At 37.4% G+C, this 23281-nt stretch overlaps 1 protein-coding gene across 1 annotated transcript in view; it reads right to left on the reverse strand.

Moving 5' to 3' along the window:
• Positions 1–23281, reverse strand: part of AK5 (adenylate kinase 5) — a 99950-nt gene that overhangs the window by 74174 nt on the left and 2495 nt on the right. Inside the window, exons 3-6 of the mRNA XM_055815406.1 lie at positions 22160–22327; positions 15593–15762; positions 15362–15475; positions 872–1063 (exon numbers count right to left, since the gene is read on the reverse strand). Coding sequence (XP_055671381.1) covers positions 872–1063; positions 15362–15475; positions 15593–15762; positions 22160–22327 — 644 coding nt within the window. The remainder of the gene's footprint in view (positions 1–871; positions 1064–15361; positions 15476–15592; positions 15763–22159; positions 22328–23281) is intronic.

Consider the following 23281-nt stretch of genomic DNA (forward strand, 5'->3'; position numbering starts at 1 on the left):
ATTACAACCATTACAAGACAAGTCTGTAATGTAGAACATGTCAATACTGCAACCATTATCAACTGTTCATTGAATTTGTCATCATTAAGCACTTAAATACTTCAGCAGTACTTGCAAGCCCTACTTCCATAACATACTTCTGGCTTTACTAATGAATGCAGCTTTTGGTATCTTCTGTGTTTAGAGATAATTTCTCATGTCCCAAATATTGCAGAAATAACTATTCTTGCTGATATCCAAGTGGTCAATTTACATTGCCATTTTCTTGTCATCAAAATTTTTAACTGAAACATTAAAGCTTGTAGGAGACCACACTATATGGCATATTTAAACCATGATAAGATAACCTAAGGATTTATTATTTACTGGAGTCAGTCAACAGCCAGATCTATCTATTTCTTTGAAGAATCTGTATTGATTAAATCCAAGGCAAGATGCACTTTCTGTTGGAATGTAATTGTTTTCTGCTTTCCTCCCCTCTCAAGACAACCATCCAAAAAGTACATTACTATTTGCTAGGGATGAAACTGCTGGCACCGGAATAGCAACCAGTGTTCCAAAGCAAGCTCTTCCTTCACACAAGTAATTTCTGAGCAAAGGGTTTGCAACTAGTTGGTGAAGCAATTCATGCTTGCAGCAAAGAATTGACATGGTGCTTACCGTGTCATCTACATGCACATTAATTCTGCTTGTTACTGCATTTTGCAGAAAATACTCTCTCAGCAAACTGGAAGTTTGCATTCAATAACCATGCTGTATACCTAAAACATAATTTGACTTGTCTAGCCTATCTTAAAGCAAAAGGTCCAAGAAGCCAAGTACAACCACAACAATTCCGGTTTCAGAGGTGTATATATACTAAAGGACTTACTGTGATGATTAGTCCTTTTTCCTGGAAATATTTAACCAACGGGACAGCATTCTGCTTGAAATTCATTAGTCTTCTTTGAGTGGCTTTCAGGTTATCATCAGGTCTGCCTTGCTGTTCAGCACGCTTCAGTAACCTTTCTTTCAGCCTTTGATTGGAACATGCCAGAAACACCACCAAATCTGGGGTACAAATCTGTGGAAAGAGCAATTCAAGAAGTCTGTGATTAAGCTGACTACCCAGCACAACAGGACTGAGCAATTCCATTATTAGGTGAAGCTCAGATACACTACTTCTGCGTAAGTTGGAACCTGATTGTCAAGTCATTCATTTTCTGTCGTTCTTTTTAAGGGAAATAGGAAGACTCAAGGAGGGGCTTGTTTATCTTATGTGAAGGTTAGTCAATTTGTTTCACCTGAGATGTTAAGGAAAAAGTTTAATGAAAAAATTTTACCTCACTCCAGAAACCTTCTTTAGACTACGTTCACCATTTGCATTACCAGAAAGTTCCTCTAGCTAAAATTAAAAATCTTTAAAACAAGCTAAATATAAATGTTTCATATTGTGCAGGAAAGTGGTTGTGTGGTTACCACCTAAAAAGCCTTTAAGTAAGGTGGTATTTAAAATCCAGCGGCCACTATGAAGCTAACTGATGCCTAGGACCAGGTGAAAATACACCTGGTTTCAAGATCCACAGTTTCTTGTAATTCTTTCTCTGTTTCTCTGAATCTTGTCCCAGTGCACTTTTCACGGGGTTAGGTGTGTTAGGCAAGAGGATTTTATTTTCTCCTATCCTTTTTGGTCTGTGTGGTGAGCAGTTTTATGTCACAGCCATGCCTGCACTTAAAAGTTCAAGAATTACATCCTTACAGCAACAAGAAAAGAATTTTGTGGAAGTTTAGCTCTTTCCCAGTTAAATTCAAGTTGCCTTCATGGCTTTCAGTGTTCATAAATTTTGGTTACTCATGCTATCAAACAGTTACAGAAGAGATACCTCTGGTGCCTGAAGGGGGAAAAGCAATGATAGGCCTGCTCTCTTAGAAATCCTGCTAAATGTTCACATGCAATCTTCAGAGGTCACCACTATTTAGTACATGTGGTGGAAAAACCACAACTCATAGAATCATTTAGGCTGGAAAAGATCTTTAAGTTCAGCAAGTCCAACCACAAACCTAATACTGCCACGTCCAGCACAAAACCATGTTTCTTAAGTGCCACATCTACCCATCTTGTAAAGATCTCCAGGGACGGTGAGACAACCACTTCTCTGGGCAGCCTCTTCCAATGCTTGACAACCCTTTCTGTGAAGAAATTTTTCCTAATATTCAATCTAAACCTCCCCTGGCACAACTTGAGGTCATCTCCTCTTGTTGTAAAGTCACTCAGACACCTGAATTCACAGGATTTAAAAAATGGGTTTACAAGTATATATTAACCATATTCGTAAGATCGTAAGATTTTTTTCTTTCCTCTACCCAGTTGCTATAAAGAAATCTACCTCTCTTTAAAAACTCATCTAAAAAACTTTTTCTCGCTAGCTTAGTTTTGCCTTTTAAGACATATTAGAATTCTCTGTAAGAAGCATCTGAGATAAAAACAAACTCTGTTGTACTGAGCAAGTTTTTATCTGATTACAGATTAGAAATGGGTTTATTTGTTCTCACATACAAGCACAAAGTAATTTCTGCTCATTTTACTTACCTAAAAAAAAGTTCATACTTTAACTAATATCAGTAAAAAAAATAGCTTACTATTCTAGAAATTACAGAATCTAGTTACATTACAAATGACGGCAGATGCCCAAGAATACTAAATAGCCATTTTTCTCATGTTTCCTATCTACAGAATAATTTTGTCTTTGTTCAGCTTGATACTATGTAAATTGGATAGTCAAATTTGAGCTAAACAAAAGAATCAGCAAAACATCTACTTGGATTCTAACTACCACTGCATAAAGAAGGAACTGATGTATATCTTTATGCTCATTATACAGTTGTTATTATTACATTGTTTTTGAGGGCCAGAACAAACCAATTATGCTTCTGAATACTCTTTATATCTAGGTCCCTCTACCCAAGGATGTTGAATTGCCTAAAGACAACCATATACTAGAGTGAATAGTCAAGACTTCACAGGTGGAAAATCTGAAAAATTAATAACCAAGTTTAATAAAAAAATTCCCATCCAGCTGGGCTTCTGTCATTTGAGGGAACATAACCTGAAGCACAGTCTGGACTTTTCTCCTGGCAGTCTGAACACAAAAAGGTTCTTCTAAAGCCAAACAAAACAACTTTTCAAAACTGGGGTGATGGTCATTAGCCTTTACAAAGGAGGTCACTGACAGAGTACAATACAGAGATTAGGAAGCAGAAAGTGGCTAAAAAGCTAAGCCATTTTCAGACAATAAAGGACAGTTTGACAAGCAGCACTAGCAAGCAGGATGGTGGCCTCTATCATTACAGATAATTAAATAGGGCTTTAAAGAAAACCAAATTATTTTTGCACACTTTGTAGATGATCGCAGATATGAGGACACAAACTAAAACCCCCAAAATACTAATTCTGGTTATTTTTAATGAGTATCTATTAGATTTTGAAACAATTAACCTTGAAATAATTTTTTTTAAATAACTGCCAGAGGGACAGAAGCTCTCTCCTACTTCTAACACATGTACCTCTAGGTCAACAAAACCAGAGTATATTTCCTCCCCTTTTCAGACTACTCTAAATACATAATTGATAGAGTTATTCTGTCCTTTCACGGGATGAATTAATTATGACTATTTTACTATTACATAAGAACTTTAAGGCACATAGTTATTCACATGGAAGACTATGAAAGTAAGTTTCTATGTAAGGCTTTCATGCAATATGGGCATTATTAAAAGTAGCTCTGTTAAATTAAGGTTGCTTCATTAATAGTAGAAGCATAATGAGGAATTTGGGAACGTAAAGAGCATACAGTAGTAAAGAAATCCAACTTATGACACAGGTAGATTCTGAAAGAAAATGCTACAGATTTCAAAGCCTTTTAGGTCACGGAACACTATCTCATGAAAGGGAATGGCTGATGCACATTGCAGCAGACTGAGGACGGAGGCATCTTAAGTCCCAGAGTGGGTATTCAGCTTATTGGAGCTTCCTAACACACATTACACAGGGACTCAGAGATTATAACTGCAAATCAGGGATCTAGTAAAGTGAAGGACAAAAGGAGTTTATACAAGTGAGTAATTTTATTTAGCATTTCCATTTCCATGGATCCTAATAACAGTGAAGAAATTAAGAAACCTTTAGACGCTTCAAGCTGTAGCCAGCCTTCTCACTTTCAACATTCACTCCCAAATGTCTTCAGGACTAGCATCTACCACGTTGTGAGGTCTGTGCAGTCATACCAGACCTCCCCAAGCATAGAACTTAAGCTTTTGCATATTAAATAACTTCACATACAGCATCAAACCTTAGAGAAATTAGAATAAATAGATCATTTATGAAATTATTAACCCAAAAGGAAAAAGAGGAAGGAGACAAAGGGAAGGTCTCCTGTTTCACACAAACATGACAGTGCAGCTTTCCACAGTCAGTCTCAGGTCTTTAAAGAAACTGTGGCTGAGTAAGTGCAGCCCCACAGCAGGGAAAGGATCAGAATGCCACCATGACACCACCAGGTGTGCAGGTCCTCATCTGCTTAGTTCCCACAAACTGCACCAGCTTCAAAGGTCAGTTCCTTTTTAAGAAAATAGGAAAGCACGACCTGGGCCTAATTTTTCTTTTTTCTCTAATTCTAAAATAAGGATAATAATGAGGTACAGCACAGTAATTACGGGTGAAATAAATAAGGTTTTAATTATTTCCTATTGCTTTTTAAAATTGAAAATTCTCTACGGGAGCTGAGTACTGTTGTTCTTAATTTTTTGACTAGTAATGGCAACAATACCAAAATATAGTATCAAAACCCAAGAAACTAAAACTATTTTTTCCACTCTGGCTTTTGTAATTTGAAATACATTTCACTCACAGAAATAAAATGTCAATGAAAACAATGGTTTAAAATCCTTAGTTCAAGAAGTCTAGTTTCAAATGCAGTGTTGTCTGAAAGGTTTTCTGAAGTGGAAAAAAAAAGTAATTCAAGCATGTTTCTGGTAGGAATATGAAGCAGATTCTGATTATGTGATGAATTCATCCTTTACCTGCAGAATATGCAACTTTATCATCAGAAAGTAGTTGAAAACCATTTAATAAATAGAAGCCTTTGCTTGGTTTTAGATGCATAAAAGTGTAACATCTCTTCGATATCCATAGGCATACAGACCTTACATCACTTAAATATATTTCTCCTACATGTATTTACAGCCTTCAGGGTAAACCCTTGAAATGCTATTGATGTTTCACTCCTGTTCTCATGAACCACCCTGCTTCCACTTACCTCAATTGCACCTGCCTGCAAGGCATGCTTATAAATACTTTAAACTGGAATGTAACAGGCTAGCGTGAACATATGGACATCTGGGATTACTTCTCCAGAAACATACCTAGTTCTTCTACGTAAATATAAGTACAATCTGCTTTTTTCTAACAAAGGAAAGGTTTTTTTCATTACTCATTTGGAAACAAACCTATTTTTTAAACTCAGAACTAACTGTTGTTGAGTTTTATGACTAGGGAATCAGTTTTATTCCCAGACTCAGCTTGTAGAAAAGGTGTACAGAACCAGCACAGACAGAAGAACTGGATTCCCTCATGCTGATTTCCCATAGCACGCTCATCTTGTGCTGAAGGCACAAGGTCTTATTCATGTCCAGAAATGCAGGTGAGGAAGGACTGTGGGGCTCAGGGAAGTGAATTTGACTACTTAATAACTGGAACTCAGCAGAAGGGAGAATCTTTGCCTCTGTGAGCAGACAGCTTTCTGGTTATTCACAACCTTCTGAATTTTAAATGCGACAAAGAGCATATGGCGTACAACTCAGAATAAAACTGGTCGGTACATCCTCTCATTTTTTAGAACAGTAAATTCTATTCTCTTTGGGTCTAGATCTCCTTCCTAAACTGGAACTAGGAGTAAATTGAGAGTAATTCCATGCAAGTCAGTGGTGTTATTGACATAAGGCAGTATAAGTGGAAAGATGCTCTCTTCTCTCTGGGGACATCTTCTACATCTTCTCTTGTTAGTGACAGTAGTGTGGCTGTTTGCTAGAAATTAGATGATTACACTCTCTCTCATTATGCCTCATTAGGCAAAAGACAAAATTGCTCTGTTTCTTAATTCCTGGTATGTTCTACTAGATACTCTAGAGCAAACTTAACTGACAGCTCATGAACAATTGTCATTAATTTAACTGCATTTTATTCTAATTGGTAAAGGTTACTAGCAAGCTAGTTTATGTCCATTGCATGGGTGCTCTCCCTTGTGATTACTGATTTGCTTTTTATAGTTCCATCTCTGCTGGGTTACTAGACTGTTTGCATAAGTTTTTCTTGTTTTAGTAAAACAAAACCATTAATCATGTTGTCAAAGAATGAATCCTGCTGACAGATTTTTTTCTGCTAACTGCTTTTGAACTATATTTACACTGCTCAAGAGATAAACTTCCAGCAAACTGCTCAGACTACATAATTAGGTAAGAGAGGCATGTGTCTTTAGGGACAACTGGTTCAGATTTTCACCTGTGTAGGACAGCTAGTCAATAGGCCCTATCTGTAAACACTAAGGCTAAGGCTATAAACAAAGGTCTAAGCAGACCTCTGGTTCAGAACTGCTCACCAAGCACCTCCATCTGCTCTCAAGAACATCAGGCCCTCTCCTGAGGGTTAAAGAACAGCAATGGATGAGCTCTCCTTTGGCTAGTTTGGCTAACAGAGAAGAGCCCTTGTCCAGAAAAATAAGAGACCTGAGGTCTAGGATCTCTTACCCAGCAGCAAACTGAACTACTGCTTGCTTTTCTGAGGAGACTGTGTAGCTTCCAGGGGAGGAGAGAAACAATTTTAAGACCATTCCACAGGCTTCCTGCTCAGTCTTGGCTTTAAGAAAGCAATGTAAAACTCACAGGGCCAAAGAGAACGAATGAGAGGAACCACAGCAATGCAGCCTGCTGATGTGCTAGCCCTCCCACTCCCCATACAGATGACTGAGTACATCTATCCAGTGGAGAGGACTGTACCTGAGGCTTATCAGCCTGGAACAATAAAGTGGAGATTTGGGAAAAGGGAGATAAAGTTTAGCAGGGAATGAAATGGAGAAGACACACAGACCATAATGCAGAAGAAACACCTCTACCAGAACAAAAACCTGTTGCAAAGGTTTCCCCTTTCCCCTTAAGAAGACTCACAGAAAGGTTGCACTCATTTTCCTAGCTGTTCCAGAGCACACACTCTTGGCCAGTGACAGAGCAGTTTCCTATGAGCTCTCAGCAGAGCTTAAGCTTGGCAGCTGGACTGCCATAGGTCAGGCAGCCACAAACACCTATATCAAACTTTGAGGGGACTGCAGACATCATTTCTGCTTGGAGGTTTAAGTATCAGACTTGGAGTACTGCTGTCCTTAGCCTGTGAGGCTGTGAGAGGACAAGTCAGTTTTTCCCAGCATCCTGTACTGTGCCGTCTACATAGTTCTACTTTAGCACAATTAATTCCCATAATAATTTTCATAGGGAATATATTTGGGAGTTAAAAAATTAACTTGAATCACAGCCAAGATGAACTAGTTATTCTTTGTGGGTGTAGTGCATTTATGAATATTCTTAAGGACATTTTACATAAAGAATGAGATAAAATTTACTGCCTCTGTTTATCATTTAAATTAAGATTTTACTTCTTCAAATATAGTCTTGTCAGTCAGACCACATAATACAAAAATATTTTTAGGATCATTTTTAAAAAACAGTATCTTTTATCCGGGAATTAAATTATATTCATTAATGAATAGTCATTAATTCTAATACCTGTTACACATTTCCTTTCACTAGTAACAAAATTTACAATTAATATTTTTTAAGCAAACTTAATCGGTACTTAACTCTATTGAAACTAACAAGGTTAACATTGGTGAAGGAATTACTGAAAGTTATACTATGAATGACTGAAAGTGGGAAAAAAAACCAACTAAACCAAAGCAGTAATTGAAATTAATTGTAAAATACTGAAGTGAAAAAATTGTTTCTCCTGGGAATAGTAAAAACTTATTGCCATGTGAGAGATTACGCAGAAAGTCAAACTGAAGTTTCTTCTTTACAAGTCATTTGAGTTCAACACACAGAGGCATTTCATTACAGTCTTACTGGAGAGGAAGATATTTAGCATGCTCGAGCATGCTGGTACTGTAGGTGACTCGCTGAATTTCAAGCTGACAGGTTAATGGTAAATAAACCATTTTCTCCTTGGCATTTTCAAGTGTGTGCTTGGAATCTAAACACCTTACTACTATTTGCACTCAGCAGAGATCATGGACACACTAGAAATTTGTGATTTAGGATAGCTTTATGCCTAGGCTCAAATTGAAAGGCTAAATAAATTAATACTAAATCTGTACTACTAGGCAAAAGGATTTTGAAATTATCAAAATCCAGAAATTAACATATATTTAAAACAAATACATAAAATGGAAGTTCTGTTTGCTTTTAAGACATTTAAATTCATGTTTTCATTTTTTCTTCACAACCATGACTGCTTGGAACTTTGTTTTAAAGAGAGAACTGAGATTCTCACAGTCACATGACTTCAGGGCTTTATTAAAAGTACCCCTATTGGAAGCGTTGGCAGTATTAACTCTGCTTTCTGGAATTAAGGAATGGGAAGAGTCAGGAATTGGCAACAATCCAAGACTTCCAATGACAGAACTTATGTGTCATGTATTTAGTTTTCAAAGAGAAAAATACAGGCTGTATTTGAAATAATAATTAAAAATCATTACTGTTAGATTTATTATTACTTTATTACAATTAATAATAATTAAAATATTTTTTTTTATTTTAAAGCCATTTATTTTAACTTAGATAACAACTTCAAGAAAACTGAAACTGAGAGAAAAATGCAGTGCTCATGGCTATGGGTTCTCACAGGCAGCAATGTCTGCAACGAGTAGCTGACCATTAAGGAATGAAGCTGGTGTAAGTGACCAGAATGGCAGAGTTGCTGTTGATTGGCAAGCACTGCTGAAAATCTGAAAACATCACTGAATACATCTTAAAGGCTTCTTTCCTGCTCAAAAGATGTGGATGATATGAACAGTGATATTAACAAAACTCAGTGAAAGATAGGGAAGAAAAGCTTGTAATTCAAATGTAAAATTCCTCAGATACGTAAAGTGCTTTTTAATCCACTTATTCCAGAGTGATATTATTGCTTGGAAGCAGTGTTTGTTACTTCTGGTTCCTAGATCTGAGCAGAAAGAGAAATACTGTGAGTGTTTCAAATGATACATTACGTTATCTTAGGGACTTTAGTCACTGAGATGCAATGCGTCTTAATGCAATTCTGCCTAGCAACACGTTGAGAACTTACTGTCCACATGAGAGTTTGGCAACATAATAAGGAAGAAATTGTCATTTTTTATCTATACCTGTGTTTGGGAATGTTAGCATAGGTTGGTTTGCTTTGACTCGTTTACTAAAAATAACATTTTTTCCCAGAGAAAAGTTCAGCTTCTGGATTAGTCAAAGGGATAAAAATGTGCTGGTAGTACCAAGAGCAATTGCAAGCAAAGTTCAACAAGAATTCATTATCATTGAGTATTTCTATACTAGAACATTATACACGACACGTACTGTAACTAGAGTTCAGACATATACGTTATCCATTTGATATTTTCACAAAATGAAGAGATTATGAAAGCTCAAATAGTGTCAAGTCTCACTAACAGCTATGTGAGCCATAAACCGGAAGAAATTATTTTAGCAGAAAGTTTGTCACATTAGAGATGTCTGCAAACACAGCCCAGTTAGATTTTGCATGGGCCTGCGAAAGAAACCAGGCACCTTAGCTGACCTTCTCCTTTTCCACTACTGTCATGGTTTAACCCCGGCTGGTAACCAAGTACCACGCAGCCACTCGCTTACTGCCCCCTCTCCCCCAGGGATGGGAGGAGAGTTGGAAAGGAATGTAAAACCCAAGGGTTGAGATAAGAACAATTTAATAATTGAAACAGAATAAAAATGAAACAACAATAGTAACGATGACAGTAACAGTTATAATGAGAAGGGGAAGGTAAAGAATAAAATCCAGAAGGAAAGGAAGAAAGAAACACATGGTACACAACAGCCAGTTCCTGAGCAATGACCTGCCCACCCCAGCCAACCCCCCAGGCACATACACCAGGCACGCGCCCCGTGGTATGGAATACCGCTTCGGCTAGTTCGGGCCTGCTGACCTGGCGGTGTCCCCTCCCAATTCCTTGTGCCCCTCCAGCCTTTTCGCTGACAAGGCCTGAGGAACTGAAAAGTCTCACATCAAAGCCAAAACACAGCACCGCACTAGCTCCTACGAAGATAATTAACTCCTTCCCAGCTGAAACCAGGACAGCCACTACTATGGTGGACTATTTCCAATATAAATTAGTTTGTCTTTCGAATAACTCAGCACAGTTCTTGCTGGTGAAAGCCATGTAATAATATATCCAAAAAGTTTCATTAAGTAGTGTTCAGGAACTACAGTGTTAATGTTTGGGACCCAGACAGACTTCATGTCCTTTGTGCCTTGTCCTTCCATTGTTCATCACCTGCTTTCCACAACACGCACTGGTGGAGAAAGGGGATGTGACATGGCTTAGATGAAAAAATGTACAGGCTCTCTCCGGTCCACCTTTCTCTGACCACTGCGGCCAGCTCACATCTAGTCCAAGTTTTGACCTTTTGGCTCTTTATGGGTCCAGATACTTTCTTGACCCCAACTGCATCATGCCTCACAAAACAGGAACAACAACAAAGACCAGACATGCTTTCTTGAACTACAATGATAGGGTTCTGTAGCCTGTTTTGTTTATAGACCTCCTTTTTTCCTCACATTTGTTAAGTTTCTGTTCCAGCATTACCTACTCTCTCAATATCTTGTATTACTCATCTCAGTTTCCATTCAGTTTAATAACTTGTCCTTCACATTTTCCCCACACAGTTTATTTTTGGTATTACTACATATATTCTTGGAGTTTGTTTCTGTCTGTGTAAACAAAGGCAAAGGAGAAAGGCAATACAGTGGGAAACACGACTTTTAAAATGAATGCTGCTTTGCTTATTTCAAACTTCCATGGGATTACACATGATGAATATGCATCCCAACATATGACAAAGGATAAATCAACAGTCACCCTTGTCCCTGCTGCTCATTCCTCCCACTGGCACCTGCTCTATATCCTATATGGCTGAAAGAACTGAGAAAGCCAGCATATTCTGTTTACCCTTATACAAACTTACCATCATTATTTTAAGTTACATCATAAAATAAAGCATAAAATGGACCTGCTGGGACAAGTCCAGAGGAGGGCCAGGAAGATGATCAGAGGGCTGGAGCACCTCTCCTATGAAGACAGGCTGAGAGACTTGGGGTTATTCAGCGTGGAGAAGAGAAGGCTCCTTATAGCGACCTTCCAGTACCTGATGGGGGCTTGTAAGAAAGATGGGGACAGACTTTTTAGTACGGACTGTAATGACGGGACAAGGGTTAATGGTTTTAAACTAAAAGAGGGCAGATTTAGATTGAATATTGGGAAGAAATTCTTTCCTGTGAGGGTGGTGAGGCACTGGAACAGGTTTCCCGGAGAAGCTGTGGCTGCCCCATCCCTGGCAGTGTTCAAGGCCAGGCTGGATGGGGCTTGGAGCAACCTGGTCTGGTGGAAGGTGTCCCTGCCCAGGGCAGGGGGCTTGGAACTACATGATCTTTAAGGCCCCTTCCAGCCCAAACCATTCTTTGATTCTATGGTTCTGTGAAAAGCCGAAAGTGTTCTAGCTGCTTTATGGAATGAGTAATAATGTAAAGTCACTGTTCAAAAGCACACAATGGCATTTTAGAACCCTTTTAATCAAAACAATTAACAGCTGGTGAAGGCATCATGAATGAGGGAAAACAGTTAAATAAATAGTTAACCCCTACTTCATGGATCTTTTGGCAGTTGCCCTAAATGTAGCCTTGAAATGGCTTGTGTCATACAACCTTTTCTGCTGTTTTAAGGCACATAAGCATGCAGCGGTCTCAAAGGGAACATCTGTAAGAATAAGTTTTCACCCATGACAAAATGAGTGACAACAATAACAGTTCTTATTCAGAACTCTTTATCAACAGATCCCAAGTTTTCTACAGGGGATATCTTTGTAAGAATAAGGCATGTGTATTACTGTGCTGGTTTTAGCTGGGACAGAGTTAATTTTCTTCATAGTAGCTAGGATGAGGCGATGTTTTACATTTGTGCTGAAAACAGTGTTGATAACACAGAGACATTTTAGCCACTGCTGAGCGGTGCTCACACAGCATCAAGGCCTTTTCAGCTTCTCACCCCACCCCACCAGCGAGCAGGCTGGGGGGGCACAACAAGCTGGGAGGGGACACAGCTGGGACAGCCGACCCCACCTGACAAAAGGGATATTCCATACCATATGATGTCGTACTCAGCATATAAAGCTGGGGGGAAAAGAAGGAAGGGGGGGGATGTTCAGAGTAATGGCATTTGTCTTCCCAAGTAACCACTGAACACCTTCCTGCTGCTGGGAAGCAGGGAATGAATTCCTTATTTTGCTTTGCTTGTGTGCACAGCTTTTGCTTTACTTAGTAAACTCTCTTTATCCCATCCCACAAGTTTTCTCACTTTCACTCTTTTGATTCTCTTCCCCATCCCACCAGGGAGGAGTGAGTGAGCAGCTGTGTGGTGCTTAGTTGCTAGCTGGGGTTAAACCACAACAATTACAGATTAATGTGATTTAACTATTTGCATTTTGTCAGATTTCACCATTTTCTTCAGAAGGATGTTCCATTGCTTAATAGATCTTCTAATTATAAAGTGTCTTACTATTTAATCAAAACTTACTTTGCTGAAATTTCAACTCATTATTTCTCCTCCTCTCACTTCTGGCTAATGAGAACAATTCCGTTCTGTTCTCCTACACGCTGCTAGCAAGAAAGCTGTAACATTTATAAGCTGTGGAAAACACCCGCAGCATCTTTAATTGCAGACCTGTACAAATTATCATAACAGTTAATTACTGAATTCTCCACAACTCAACTGCACTTCCCATTAAGGGTTCCCTGAATGCCTTAAAAATGTTAGCATGTTAATGTAAATAACCTGACATGCCACGGATTACTGTCAGCCTCATCCTGTGAAGATGGGTGCCATGTCTGCTGATAGACCCCTTTCCTTACCACAAGACCTTTTTACTTTTGTTTGTAGCATTACGGCTTACTAAACAGAGAATTTTAAAGAAACAAGTGTATTTTATTGTCTTAAGATTTCAACCCAAGATAAAACACTTCATTTATCCCACAGGATTAAATAGATGTTGTCTGTTGCAATATGTACATCTTTGTAATTTATTTCCATGGCCTTAGATATATGCTCATGTAAGAGTTTACTGCAAACATAGGTGAAAAATGACAAGCTTAAACATACCAAATTTTCTTTCCCACGCTCCTACAAAAACTCTATGGTTCCTTCTTTCCTTTTCCTTATTTATTTTAGAACAGGTAAGATTGAAATGTGGCCCTATACGAAGTGTTCTGGGATTTCTTTAGAGATCATATAGTCATACATCTTTCAGGCAGAATCAGGTTTTGATGAGTATGATTTAGTAAATCCCATTAGACTGAAAATGAAGGAATATATGAAGGAATATATGTAGTCAGGTCTCAAATGACTAAATCCATCCTCTCATTTCTCTAAAAAAAAATAAGACCAGTCTTCAGCATCCCTGAAGCAACAGCACATACTAAGAAGGAGCCAAATTTCGGATTTCTATGATCTGTCATTGTATCAATCTTTTTTCCATGTAGTTTTCTACAGGAGCTAACCTGGCTGGCAGAGGGGAATATTTCAAGTTAAATAGTTCAAGTTAAAAGATAAAAAGAAAATAAAACCATATTAAATCGGTGCAAAGGGAGGGTTCAAACACACATGAAACAGTGTCCATCTTTCTCCCCTTCTACGGCACAGTACTTACCGCCTGAGCTTTTTCTATTACCTCCTGGACTCCACTTCTTAGTGGTGTTACTAATGGACCCTATGATGGGTGCTCAAGCGTTAACTGGGTTTTCTTTGTAGAAGGAGATTCTGACTCTAGCATAACACAAAGCACTCAATGTAACTCCTGTCAGTTCTTCCAGTTCCACATCCCCCATTCTTTCATCAAACACAACATCAGCACGAAATTGTAACACCAAGAAATGCACTTGGGTCACTATATATACTGGACAAAAAACATAAGGCAAGGAAATGACAATTAAGCCTAAATTTCTGCTGTTTCATTTATAAAATAGTCAATTTTCTCTTTTGTTAATTATAAGGAGATATAGCTGGCAGTCACTGCTATTTTCTGTAATAACTGTTTTGTCTGTTTCCTTTAATTTCCTCAATTCAGTCTTCTAAATTTTGCCCAGAATAATACCTCATAAAAGCACACTAATGAAATGCCTCATTAGCTGCTTTCTTTCGTTACTTCTGTCTTGGCAATGCCACTTAGAATTCAAAGTACAGAAATGGCAGCACACCAGCAATTGTGAAGGACTTTGAAATGCTCTGCATGAAGGCACTCTAAAAATTCAGCACTGAAACTGCAACCTTTACTTGTGACTGTAACTGTTATGTTAACAGCACTTGATCAGAAAATGACATAAGCTGTTTGTTTTTCCACTGCATTTAAGTATTTTTAGATTAGTTTAAAATACACACATGAAAAACAACATGTGAATAGAACTTGGGAATGCAGCTTTAGCTGACTAAACCTTAGAACTGTAGTTTAGAATAAACAAAATGATCTAAATTTCTAAAAAAAGAGCATCATTTCTGGTACAAAAACTTGCAAAACACAGGCAGTTTTATCCCTTACTTTATTCCAGCCTTTTCAATGCACTGTAATAAATGTGAGATTAAAAGCATTGTGAAGATATAAATCGATTTAGGTATGTTTCTCTTAATGTAGATTAAATTGAACAAATAGATATGGAAATGTAATGTCTTCTTCCTTCCTAAATCACTAAGAGAAAAAAATATGGTTAGATTTGTTGTTATTTTCTTCTTCATGAGAGAATTTTCAATACTGAGAAGAGAGGCCTGGATTATTGGTTTTATTATCACATTGTCTTTTTACAAAATACTCTGCCTTCAGACAGGATGTAATATAACATAAACCAAAAGAATAACCTTTTGTCAACCTGTAATTATGGATCTGCAAAGATTTAAAGAGCAATGCTCATTTAGAAATAACATCTAGTCTTTCTTGGAATCTGACTGATGATTTCAAGAAGCTTAACTGTTGTAGAGATGTGTAAGTTATTTTAAGAATAAAAACAATCTCTTACTTGGTCCTCAAAGGAGATTGCCTGGGCAACATCTCTAGGAAATCCATCAATCACTATACCATCTTCATCAGGGATCTGCATTAATCTCTGCTTTATCTCAGTTATGGTTGTTTCCTTTCACAGAGAAAAGAAATTATTTATTTAATATTGTAAAGGAGGTTTTCTTGGTGCACATTAATACAGCATGTACAATTCCTTCAAAAGTAAACACTAACACAGGATACACCGTACCTGAGGGGCCAGTTCTCCAGTAGTAATTATTTTGGCAATTAGGCTCCATTTTCTATTGCTGCTTGTGCTGTGGATCTTCTTCCTTAACAATTCACCAACTGATATGTAGTTAAATCCGTAACGTTCTGCTATTTTCAAACTCTGTGTTCCTTTACCACTTCCTGGGCCACCTATTGTTAATGATAAGCAAAACATTAAATTAACCTTTCATCAGAAGTACCCAATCACACCTGAAATCTTTGCTATCAGCACCAGTTTTCCAACCATTATTAGACCAAATCTTGCAGTTGCATGACTTTTTACCAGCCATTAGAAATGGGTTTCATCTACCTGATCTTAAAGGTAACAGTTTGTATAATGAAGTAAAAAACCCAAAAGAATACAAATCTACTTGTGAATTAAAAATAAAACACTCTTTTAGGCTTGACTTCATTCTAAAGCTTCCTGGAAAGGAATTTTTCTTCATTGCTAGTAGAGGAGCAGACAAATGAACTGGTCCCTTCTTGAAATCTGTTAATCCAAAGATAGTCAGATACTCTGAAGTGTACTCATATCAGAAAGAATCACGCTTGGTTAGATAAGCCAATTAAATCAATGGAGTAGTCATGAAATGGAACTAATAAAATCTGCTTCTAAATATGCTTGCATGAGTTTCTGAGGTTTTCTAATTTTAAAATACAAAAAAAAAATAAAATTAAATAATCAGCTGAGACGTTTCCATAGTGATTTGGTACAAGGACTTTTATTGAACCACGCATACTTCTGGTATTGATGCTTGAAGCATCTGATAGAGAAGCAATTTGTTAGGTTCACCTTTCTGGACAACTTGAAGAATAAAGAGACCCTTCAATATAGCACAGACAGAATAGGTGTCAAAATCACAGAAAACAGCTCCATTACATAGCAGGGAATGCTTCTGGACAGCAGAAGCAAGCACACATGTTAAAAAAGTCAGACTACACCTCAACCAAAAGGACACATTATGATGTGAAGAACAGAGAAACTGGAATCCAGTATGTAGAAGTAGGGAATTGTTTTGAAAAAAATAAATGTTTTATGTGGAAAAGTGTACGTTATTGAATAGCACAACAAAGCAAAATCAAAACAAATGTTTTTATATTAATTCCCAACACTAAGTAGCTATATTTTGGAGAATTGTGTGTGAGAACATTGAATTTTATTTCAACAGATAAAGAATTAAGATTTATTAAAAATAAAATTACATTTTCTATGAACTTTAAAAAATACAGCAATGTAATGAAAGTAAATATGAATAGAATGAGCTTCTTGTTAGTAATCATGGAACTCTTTCTCATATTATCTGTATTACTCCCCTAAATAGCTTTTAGACATTTATATAATTAATACAGACTTGACTGCAGGATATTTCTTCAATAAGGTTATGACACTGTCTGTGTAACCAGGTTCAAACCTGTGTCTCAATATTACATTTCAGAGAGCTTTCAGTGTCACCATTAGTCACCAGGAACTGTTCTGTACCCTTGATGCTGTGATGGTAACTCCACTTGGCCTGGGTAACTCAGATCGGGAACCATTTGAACAGAATGCCCAGGGAAACTTGTGTATTGTTAAGGTGTTCCCATACCCTGCCCACAGTTTAGTTATACTCTTGGGGAAAAAAGGTTTTTTAAGTTTAAATAATGCTTAAATCAAGCCAGGTTAAGACAGATGCAAATACAAGCATTTATCCGTAACAATCAATACAGCTACAGATGTTCACGAAACACAAATGAAAGAAAAACTATACATTATCTCTGCACAGTAAGGTTAGAACTGAAAAATATTTTTCCCTCATTCAGCTTGCTGCTACTCTCCTAAAAAGGCATGTGCTTTCTCTCTTCTGTTGGCAGATTATGTTAGGTTTTGCAAGTGTTCTTCCATTTCAGTTCTTCTAGGTGATCTAGATAGGCTCTGATTGTTCAGTTTGAACTCTTTCTCTCACAGACAGTTCACCTATCCTCTTTGTTAGAATAAAGGATGTTTCCCTTTTGCAGATACACAAGCATCTGATATACTAGGAATCATCTCCTCCGCTAAAGTGGCTACAAAGCAATTCTGCTTCAGCTGTCCTCGCTCCCTTTGGCAGGACGCTTAGCCTTCCCCACGACAAACTGCATTTCACCAAACCTTACGTTGTGTTTCACTCCTGTATCAAACACACACCTGATACAAATGTTCAAAAAAGATAATTCCATGTAGTTTACAGTTTATTACAGGCTCTTGGTAATCTAGAATGACAGCAGAATTGGAGTAACTGATTCCCAGTGTCGTTTTTCTTACGTTGATGAAAACAACAGCACAAAGAAGTACAGCTAATTGTTCAGTGATTGCTGACAGTTTGTATGGAGCAGAGTTTGCCAGATGAATGAATAGGATTATTAGTCATTACTGGAACATCTATTCACTCCGTGTAAAGATTTCCATAAGCAACCTCTTACTATATATAGAGCCACATATTGCAATCTAATAAGCATAACATATACATAATATACCTCATATATGTGTGTTTAAACATATGTGTAACATTTATTACTATGAATTTATGTGGCTTTATTTACAGTCAATAATCCTAGCTACAAGGAAAAAAGGGGCAGCAGGTTGTGACTGTGCTTCAGAGCAAAGGGTTTATAAAACATACTGAAGCCAATGCTGTGCTTAATTCCTGCAGATATAAAACTTCCAAGGAAGGAAATTCAGCTTATTTCACTGGAGACTCCAGAAAAGTTTGAAAAAGTCTATGTTGCACCCCAGAAACAATAAAGATTCAAAATATATATATAGGTAACATATAGCACATTAGAAACTTAAAATTTGACAAGGAAAATGGTATCTGCATTCCAGCAGAGATACAAAAGATGCCAGAACATCAGGCTCTGTAAAACCATACAATAGCCAAAAAAAAAAAAAGGTTTTGAAACCAGTTACGTAGACTTCACACTTCTGTTAGGGAGAGCTTTGCTTTGCCATTAAAGAGGGGGGGGGGGGGGGGGGGGGGGGCAGGGTTTGTGGCGCAGAAGTGGTGCAGGGTGCAGTTTGGCACTTCTGTTCTTTCAATTTGAATTTGAATTCCAAGCAGAAAAAAACCCTAGTAAGTATTTACTTTAATGTTCACAAACTTCTCATACATTTTGTTTTTCCCAATCCAAAAACATCCCTTCATAGTAAAATGGGATTATACATTTACAATCTAGGGGAAAACATTCAGGTAATAAAATAAGTGAAAAGTGATAACACAAAATTACTTCCCACAGCAAACCATTATAATTTATTGAACAATGTATCCATTCCCGCTTCTTTGATAAATCATACTGACAAACTGTTCACAAGAAAGGAAAATCAAATCACTTTTGGTTTTTATTCTTTTCACCTATTCTGAGATTATACATTATTCAAGAAAAGAGTGATTATTTTACATATTTCTTAGAAGATGTCTAGGCTAGAGAACACTTGTTGCATCTAAAATTATGTTTGCTAACTGGTTTCAAGGGAAGATTTGTATTCCCAAAAAGTTTTACTAAAGCAGTTGTTTGAATCTAGTTTTGTCAATGGAAGTATAAAATTTCTATTTTGTTTATACTGTTGTAAAATCAAACCAAATTCACATAATAATAAAATTTATGAAAAGACCTATGATTTTAAAATCTAGCTGTGGGCTGGATATGATGAACCAAGGGACCAGCCACCTGCTGACAGCACTATCCTAGGTGTATCCTTTAAACTTTGACTATAAAACGAAAATGTATTCTTCTAATATAACTAATATTTTTAATTAAGTGCAGTTTAAAAACATACCGAACTGAGGCTAATGACACAAGGTAATTAATTTTTTAACATCTTTGTACTCAGGCTGTACCAGTAGTAAAAATGTGTTTGTCAAAATATGTTAGGAAACACATTTTTAGACACAATCTAGTTTCCTAGTGTTATAATGCCTTAGAAACTTAATTTTCCAGTGATTCAGATGTGTGCCATCTTGGCTGGTTCCACCTGACTTTCTGAAGTCCAGTCATATACTCACTTTGCAGCTTTATAGCTTTACATGCCACCAGAAGCCTTTTCTGCAAACACAGAAAAGAACAAAAACCCCCAGCTTAATAAGTGGCCTCTCTTTTGCCTTGGAGCTACCTGGTTCATTATAAGGATGACAGATTTCATAAAGCAAAGAAGTTATAAAAACCTTTATGGGAGCATTAAAAAGGTCTTGGGCTAATGCATTATTAAAGAAAAGTTCACCTAATAGGCAAAGCAGAAGACAGGTCTTTAACTTCTGTTAATTTCAGTCCCCAACAATGAATGGGACCAGGACCACCTGAGTCAGGCAGTACGGTTAGTTATCACTGAACATAAATACCTTTTTTAACTGAAGTTTTCTCTGGCATTTTATGCAAACAGAAAAATATGCAACACACTGTTTATGTAGAACATTTATCTATTGAAATAATAGTACACTTTTCTTCATATTCTCTCTTTCATTCAATGTATTAGCCATTCTTTCATTCTTGCCGGTGTGTGTTTTTACATGCATTCTCAACAGGAAGTTGAATTTGGGAGAAATTGTCTTGATACCGTACAAAACTGGACAATAGCTGCTAAGCTACATATAGTACTGTGTTTCTATCAGATCACACTGTAATGGACAGATTCAAAGGAACTTAGTTGGAAAATAAACGTGAAATAGCCTTTATGGAATGTTTACAATGTTCCCTATATAAATGGGGGCAAAGAAAAGCTCTATATAATCCATAGTCTGTTCACTACATGCTGGCGTTCAAGGATTTCACTTCAAACACCCCTGCACTCCGTTCCAGAGGTGAAAGCCAATCCCTCTTCATCCCACCTAGATCAAACTTTCATTCATCACTCTGTTGCAACAGAGCTACATGGATTTCAATGCATTAAGTCTTCTGTGGTCACTGTAAAGGAGCCAGGTTTTTTTCCTTATGAAAAAGAAGGCTAGCTAATTAATTAAGATGAAAGACAGACGTGTTATTTCTCCATCTAATGCAAGCTTTATAGTTCAATGGTGCATGGAGAGATTTTCATGCTCAGATTTGTAATTCCGAAACAAAAGATTAAGAAAATTCAAATGCCCAGGCAATTCTTGTGGTATACCACAAATATCTAGAAAAATGTCTGCTTTCTGTTTTCAGTATATTCCAGTATCATATTTTGGATAATTGCTGGATGCAGAGCATAGAGGACATGCTGTTCTTGTTGATCATAGAATCATAGAAAGGTCTGGGTTGGAAGGGACCTTAAAGACCATCTAGTTCCAAGCCCTCTCCCCTGGGCAAGGACACCTTCCACCAGACCAGGCTGCTCCAAGCCCCATCCAGCCTGGCCTTGAGCACTGCCAGGGATGGGGCAGTCACAGCTTCTCCGGGAAACCTGTGCCAGTGCCTCACCACCCTCACAGGAAAGAATTTCTTTCCAATATTCAATCTAAATCTGCCCTCTTTTAGGTTAAAACCATTACCCCTTGTCCTATCACTACATACTCTTGTAAAGGGAGATTCCACTCTACATCACAGTGAAGACATTTCTATTCTCTTTTACTATACTACATACTATGTTACGGAAGCAGTATCTCCCTTTAATATGAATAATGCTTTATAGACTAAAAATGTGACTCTCCATCACCTGGCACCTGTGCTGTAACTATTTAAACAGTCCAGAGAGTCAGAGAATTAGGCCTGGTGGTAAAATTTTGAAAGACAAACATCCCAGATGACAAGGAAACTATTTCAAAGAAATTAAATTCAGAAACAAAATAAAACATTGACTTAGACTTAAACTGCAGCTATTTCTTAATAAACAGTATGCTGCTTTGAGGTGGAAAGCACAAGTTGCTTAGAAAGGACACTAAACGTGACGCAAGAGAGAACCGGGGGAGACAGAAGAATCAACTGATACTGATCGCTTACTCTCCATGAAGTTGGCACAGGATTAATTCACCAAATAGATCTATGGATTAATTAATCAGTGCAATGGACCAGTGACGATGTATGCTTACTCCAGCTGGACATATCGATCAGTTTTCAAGGTTCTAAATATAAAGGACAACTGTTCCCTATAACCTTTTTGAGGTGCCTCATGCATTATTTTTAAATATTCTTTTTTGTGAGCAGCTTTGAGTACATCTACGATAGTGTTTTAATTCAGATCTGCAGCACACTTTAGAAGAGCTCTTTGGTTCACATGGTGGAGTTGTCTCGAAATTCATGAGCCAGGTTTGGTTTTGATTAAAACAAACTGGCAGATGTGCTCCATAAGCAAACCATGAGCTCTCCAGCTGCTAACAGGCATCCAGTCTACAGAACATGACCGCAGGTGCTCACTGCAACCCCTAAAATGCTTACAGTTGGAATGTTATATCCTCAGCACTAACAATTTCATCTGATACACTCTTAACTGGGCTGCACCACTTGCTACAGCAGATGGGAAAATTGTATTTAAATACATATAGGCATTCCATGTATTTGCAGAAAAAATAAAAAGGCAAAGTAACAAAGATAAAATCTTGTCAAAATGACTCTGCCTTCATACCTATGACAAGAATAATTTTTGGTCGAGGTCTTGCAGGATCAAACACATCGTACTCCTCAATTAACTCAGCAGTTTCAGAGAGGTCTGTGTCACTTTCTATCGAAAACTGTTGGATTGGAGGGAGTCGGTCATACCGTCGGTATGGGAAGTTAGAATTATCAGGCATCACTGTAAAATAGTAAGACAAACTGGGAATTATGAAAATACACAGAAAAATCAAAATTTACTGTGTACACAAATTTAAATCAGTATAATCAATAAACATAAAGTATAAATATCTCCTAATTTTACAATGTGCTTGCTGTTACTATATTAAATGTTTCTTCCTTCTGTTTAGCCCAGTTATTAAATTGGAACCACTAGGAGTCAAGTTTTCTTTGGTGTTTCTTTACAAGCACATCAGCTTTCCTGTGAAAATCTGCCCATAACACCCACAGTTCGGCAGTGTCCTCTGCAACTAAAAGCCTTGTATTGTGCAGATAACCTGTACTGTTAAGCTGAACTCTTTTGGTGATACATGTTGTCCAGAGAGACAGAGACAGTATTCTTGCTAATTAGTTTAATGAAATGCTGGATGGCAAGGAACAATAACTATGGCAACTGAAAGATGAGCTAATTACTCTTTGTTACCGTTACAAATAAAATAATTACAGGTATTGGTATGACATCTGCTTAGATTTTATGAGATGTGCATTTTTCAAAGAGTTTATCGTTTACATTGTATTTAGCATAGAGCTCCAATATAAACTAGAAACACAGTCTAGTGTAACTGCATTGAAGTTAGTATGTACATCATCCATACGGACCAACTAAAAATAGAAGCCAAGTGCACTGGATCAACTCTGCCCTTATCTTTGCAAATGTTTTAAGTAGGAGACAATAAATCTTTCCACTGATGTGTTAAACATTTACACAGCAAATACCCATCATTAGGCTGCAAAATGGTCACAAATTCCTCTCCTGCACAGCATCCATTATGGGAGGAGAAAAATGCCAAAATGCAAGGAAACAGAATCCTAGAGTCCTTTGCCTAAGGAAAATCAGCATGAGGCATGATCTGCTATAGAAGTATAAAATAATTCAGTAGTGGATGTAAAACCACCCACATGATAAGAAATACAA

Source organism: Falco peregrinus, chromosome 10, assembly GCF_023634155.1.
Source record: "Falco peregrinus isolate bFalPer1 chromosome 10, bFalPer1.pri, whole genome shotgun sequence".
In the NCBI taxonomy this organism is placed as follows: Eukaryota; Metazoa; Chordata; class Aves; order Falconiformes; family Falconidae; genus Falco; species Falco peregrinus.